Source organism: Eptesicus fuscus, chromosome 6 (assembly GCF_027574615.1).
Source record: "Eptesicus fuscus isolate TK198812 chromosome 6, DD_ASM_mEF_20220401, whole genome shotgun sequence".
Classification (NCBI taxonomy): domain Eukaryota; kingdom Metazoa; phylum Chordata; class Mammalia; order Chiroptera; family Vespertilionidae; genus Eptesicus; species Eptesicus fuscus.
Window position 1 is genome coordinate 4,078,987 of NC_072478.1, and position 6,000 is coordinate 4,084,986.

General features: G+C 55.0%; 1 protein-coding gene across 1 annotated transcript in view; it reads right to left on the reverse strand.

Annotated features, from left to right (window-relative positions):
• Positions 1-4,815, reverse strand: part of QRFPR (pyroglutamylated RFamide peptide receptor) — a 28,222-nt gene extending 23,407 nt beyond the window's left edge. Inside the window, exon 1 of the mRNA XM_008154908.3 lies at positions 4,476-4,815. Within this exon, the coding sequence (XP_008153130.2) occupies positions 4,476-4,815 (340 nt within the window). The remainder of the gene's footprint in view (positions 1-4,475) is intronic.
• Between the last annotated feature and the right edge of the window lie 1,185 nt (positions 4,816-6,000).

The window sequence follows — 6,000 nt, forward strand, 5'->3', positions numbered from 1 at the left end:
TTTAGATGTTGTGACGAAACGGCTGAAAGGAGAAGGGAGTCGGAGACACACGAGGAGGACCGGCTGCAGGTCCGACAGTAAATGCCACGGCCGCGGGCACCACGGCAAGTCCGTGCCGGAGCCTGACCACACAGGGGAGCGAGCAGACGGGAGTCAGAACTTCCAGGGCCCACTCCTCGTCGCTATGGCAACACAGCCCATTCTCACATTGGTGGTAACAGGAAAGTCATAAGCAAGCCCATTGACTCTTTTGGGGGAAGGAGCCCCCACACCTGCTCGCTCTGTGTGGGGAGGTTTCGGGAGTGCGAGTGGCGGCTGGTGGGTGGGACGTGGCTGATGCTGGGATGCTAAGGCAGGTGCATAGGGGACTGGCGGGCAGCTTGCCTCATGCTGGGCCGGCTGAGAGCTGAGCATCCCTGGATCACCTTCTGGTGAGTGTCACTCAATAAAACACCAACTGCTTTGGATCCCCTTGTCTCCCTCTTAGAAAGTCGATGTCTGCTCAGTGGTGTGCTGGACACCAACCGTGGGGGTTGTTTTAAAGGCCTCACTCGTGGCCGTCGATTCCCACCGTGGAGATCTCCCACCGTGACCTGCAGCAGCCGCACGAGGGCTTTAACCGAGGACCTGGGCAGAGACGCACGGGCAGGCTCAGGGCGAGCTGGCTCCTGGCTCAGAGGATCCGAGTCTGGGCCAGCGACTGGCCTGGAGCCACCTGGGCTGGGGGTTTTCAATCCTCAGAGGATATGTTTTTATTGTTTTTGGAGACAGAGGAAGGGAGGAGGAGGGGGAGGCGGGAAGAGAGAGAGAGAAGCTTCAGTTGGCTGCCTCCCGTATGCACCTTGACAGGAATCAAACCCAAACGTAGGTATGTGCCCTGATGAAATTGACCCTGTGACCTTTCGGTGTACCAGGTGATGCTCCAACCAACTGAGCCACCCGACTGGGGCTCAGAGATCAGTTCCATAGGCTTTCGGGGCATCTCTGTGCAGCCAGGCCTGAGAGCCGTAGGCCCTGCCCGGGGATCTTGTCAAAACGTGGCTTCGCTCAGAGGCGCTGTTGGTCCCCAGCCAGGGCGTGAGTGGCAAAAGCAGACGAACACCCAGTCGGTCATCCCCACCCCGCCGTGGTCAGAGCGTCTGGAGAGGCTTTGTGGACTAGTCCCACCTGGAAGTCTGTGAATTATTTGGGGCCAAACCCACAGAAAGGTTCTTTCCCCCAAGTGCATTTTACTTTTTAAATGTGAAGTAAATGCCAACACCATCAAAATCTGTAATAATAAAATGATAACAGCAATAAAAGAAGATCTGAGAATACTGGGCACACACCCCCCCCCACCTGTGCCCTCCCCAGCAGCGATCCTGCCCCGGGGGCGGCGGGGACGGGGGAGGGGTTGGGGTCAGGATATCCAGTCTTCCTTCCTCCACTGTCACCTCCTGGTGGCCACTGTGCTGAAGTTCCGCCCCAGCTGATGCATTTGAGGGGAAGTCATAGTTTATGGGGGTTATATACCTTTCAATATGCCCCCCAGTGGCACTGCCGCCAGTCCCACATCTAAGCGATATTCTTGAAAAGCCTTCCACACTGTTCTTGGAGCGCTTTGCCTTCTTCCCTTCAAACTCCCCTTGTTCTAGAACACACTCCCTCCTCCTTCCTCTGGAAACACGAGAGGCCTCCCTGCCCCCACCGCGGCCGGGCCCTCCTCTGTCCCATCCTAGTTCTGTTCATTTCGGGTTACTTCCTGTTCTGGGAGCCCACAGAGGCACAGGTGAGCTCTATTCATTTCCGAATAAATGGATGCTTTGCCCGAAAGGCGACCCTCGGTAGCTTCACACAAAAAATAAATGCCGAGCTCATTTTCAACTCTTGGACTTCATTCTCTTGACCTTTCTCTTGTTAACGGACCCCAGGAGTTCTGTAATATTTTCCCATCTTGCCCACTCAAACGCCATGCCCTCGGGCTCACTCTCCCCAGAAGCTCTCTCCTCTCCCTGAGTGTGCATCTCTGTGCTGCTTACTCAGGTTATAAGAATATTCTAGCCCTAACTGGTTTGGCTCAGTGATAGAGCATCAGCCTGCGGACTGAAGGGTCCCGGGTTCGATTCCGGTCAAGGGCATGTACGTTGGTTGCAGGCACATCCCCAGTGGGGGGTGTGCGGGAGGCAGCTGATCAATGTTTCTCTCTCATCGATGTTTCTAGCTCCCTATCCTTCTCCCTTCCTCTCTGTAAAAAAATCAATAAAATATTAAAAATAAAAAAGAATATTTATTCTATAAATCTGGCCCCAGACAAACACAGGCCACCTCCAACCAAACACTCGTTAATAAAATTACTGCTTTACATCTTCGTGTAATGGTTAGTGTTTTTCAAAGCACTTTTACTAGCACCCGTCACCCTCACACTAACCCTGTAAAATAAATAAACAACCTATTACCCCTTTTCAGCATTTAGAAGCTAAAGGAAACGCCCTCCATGACGTCGGACGAAGAAACAGGAAGCATGAAAGAAGCCCGTGCAGGGTCCACCCGCATCCTCAGGTGGGAAGAGGCAGGTGCTCCTTCCTGGCATCGCTCTCCCCCGGCTCGGCTCTGAGGTCTGCCTCATCCTGCTTCCCAGCGCCCAGAATCCCTCACGTTTCACTGAGACACCGAGGTCCAGACGCGTAGAATCAGCATGTCTCGGAGCCACAGGAGGAATCCAGTCTTTCGATCCTCAGTAGAAGGTCCGCTTTGCTCAGTGATGCTGTCCTTTAAACACGGAGCTACCATCTCCCAGCAATACGTCTGCTTCCTAAGTCTGTCTTCACAAACTGAGAAACAAAAGCGCCCGTGCCTAGTTCTAAGAATAACAAATTATATAAGATGATCAAAAGATTCCACAGAAACTTTATGGAGGTGGTTGCACTGGGCACCTTTAAGATACTCCACCGAGTGCCTGAGGAAGTCTCTGACCCGTGAGTCCACTTCCCGCTCCCGCACTGCATTCCACTTCCCAGTCACCGCTCCGGACTGGAGTGCTGTACACATTCATGTGGGGAACATTTACACTGAAGATGAGACGGGAATGAGTGGGGGGAAAGCAATGCCAGGGAGAGAAACTGAAAACCTCACATTGGTGATTGTGGGATGCAAGGAACACCCTGCAGGAGATTAAAAGGAATTAGCGAGGGGCTGGACATGGCAGGGCCTGAGGGCATAAGGCCAACTTCTCTCACAGTCTCTCCCCCCCTTACCCCCACCCGTCTCCACCACTTTGTGAGGATTGTGGACTGAGGATCTGAGCACACCCACCCAGGGAAATGCCTCTTCCCAGGCACACCCAGGTACCTGCGGGTGCTTGTGGGTGACAAGGACACACTCTCTAGCTGTCTCTGGAAGGACTGGATTGTTCTGGAAGTGCAGTGTCTGCTTTCCCAACCTCCACACACTGCCCTGGACTCAGGGACCCCCAGGGCCCCGCGGTTTCCGCTCCCCACTAAGGAGGGAGAGGAACTGTCTCTCTGTCAGGAGGGCAGAGGTTCTGTGTCCTTCCCCCGCCTGGCCCTGATAATCCTTTTATAAATGACGGGTCCAATGCACCCTTTTCTGCAAATGTGTTATATTAGTTTGTAAAGGTTTAAGTCCACCTGTGTGCTTGGGCTGCAGGTGACTGTCTGGAAGCCACACAGGCACCCTGGGGAGTGAGCCACGGGTGGGGAGGTGGGGAGGTTGGGGCTTTTAGTATTTGAAACATTTTTATCTTTTATTAAAAATTAGAAGAAAAAAAACCCCTTGGTAATTACCTTTCATTAAAAATTAGGGGGGTTAAACCTTGGTAATTATCCTTTATTAAAAACCAGAGGCCTGGTGCATAGATTCGTGCACGGGTGGGGTCCCTCGGCCTGGCCTGCAAGATTGGGCCAAAACTGGCTCTCCAACATCCCCAGAGGGGTCTGGGATTGTGAGAGGGCACAGGCCAGGCTGAGGGACCCCACCCGTGCACAATCGGGCCGGGGAGGGACTGTGGGAGGGCTTCAGCGTGTGTCCAGCCCATCTCGCTCAGTCCAGATCGGCCAGACCCCAGCAGCAAGCTAACCTATGGGTCAGAGCGTCTCCCCTGGTGGTCAGTGCACGTCATAGCGACTGGTCCCACCGCGACTGCTAATAATTGTTGTTAATTTAGCATATTAGGCTTTTATTATATAGGATTAGAAAAAAAATGGTAATCATCAAAAGAAGCTGAACTGGCTGGAGAGTGGGATGCACCCCACCTCCCTGCCTGGGATCTCTTTCCCAAGCCGGTCCCTGACCCTGTCTCTAAGTGACAAGGAGAGGAAAACTCGGGACAGATCACAAGAGGCAAAAAACTTCTGCAAGTGAGCACAGGTGAGGAAGTGCTAAGGACAGACTCTGCTAGAAAGACAGCAGGAGGTCAGAGGAGCAGACAGTGTGTGGGGGCTGGAGGGGGTAGTGAGGGGATGGGGCGGCGGACTCACCCCCCAGCCAGGTGTCGGAGACGTTCTGGAGCGTCGTGACAGGGATGCAGAAGAAGGCGATGAGCAGGTCGCTGAGCGCCAGGGAGCAGATGAAGATGTTGGTGACGGTGCGCATGGCCTTGCTGCGGGCCACCACGTAGACCACCAGCGCGTTGCCGAAGAGCGCCAGCGCGAAGATGAGCGCCCCGGCCAGCACGAAGGCCAGCTGGGCGCGCGCCGGCAGCTCGGGGACCGAGACCAGCGGCCGCAGTCCGTACCGCGCGATGAACTGCTGGCGGGTCACGTTGTGGTCCCGCAGCAACCGGGAGAACTGCTCGGGGGTGATGTTGAGCGACTGCATCGCGCTGGCCCAGCCCGGTGCCGGGACAGCCTGGCTCCGCCGGGGCGCCGGCAGGTGCGGAGAGGGCAGCCCCGGCAAGACGCGCGCACCGACCGGCGGTTCCCAAGTGCGGCTCCGTCCTTCTCTGAGCGCTCGGCTCTGCGCGCTCCGATCCGCACTCCTGGCGGGAGGTGGGGCTGCGCCTGGCTGCGCGCTGTCGCCGCCCACCCCGGGAGGGAGCACCGCCCACTCTGTGGCACCCTCCTCCCCAGGGCAGGGATGGGCAGAGCTGAGGACTGGCGTTTCCCACCGCCCCTCCTTTGTTTGCGTTCTCCTCTTGTGAAATAATGTGGCCACCGTCGTTTCTGTTGTTTAAAAAATCATTATAATAACACAGAGAGGTCCTGTGCGCCCCTCACCTGGTTTCTCCACTGATTCCATCTTACTTAAATCCGGGAGAGTTCGGCACAGGGTGTGTGTGTGTGTGTGTGTGTGTGTTGGGGGATGGGGGAGAGCCTGTGTCATTTTATCCCAAGTGAAGACCCCTGGAGCCACCACCAAAATCAAGCTAGAAACCTCCTCTCTGGCCAGGGAGACCTCCCTCCTGCCCCACCTCTCCCCCCCACCTGCCCCCCCCCCTCCCCAATCACCAATCTGTCCTCCAGTTCAGTTCTACTTCTGACGGAGGTTATGTGCACAGGGCCGCACAGGGCACAGCCTGGGGACGCTGGCTTTCCCACTCAGCATAGCGCCCTTCAGATCCACGCCCTCCGTGGGGACGCCGGGGCTCCTGTTTTTGGCTGAGGATGATCTAGTTCCTTTAACCACTCACTGCCGTGGGACATGCGGGTGTTTCCGGTGTGGGGCTATTACAAACAAAGCTGCTATGAAGAGTCACGTCCAGATTTTTTGTGTAGACATACGTTTTCATTTCCCTGGGAAATGCCAAGAAGTGTGCTGGTTGAGTTTATGGTTGGTATGTTTAGGTTTTTAAGAAATTGCCAAATCACTTTCCAGAGTGGCTTGTACCATTTTCCATTTCCACCAGCAATGTATGAAGTTCGGTTTCTGCACACCCTTGCCAGCATCTGATGCTGTGTTTTTGTTTCGTTTTGTTTTGTTTTGTTTAGCTGTTCTGAGTGTGTAGCGATACCTCATTGAATCTTCGTCTGCCTGTGCCGACAGCGATGCTGCGGGAACACCTTC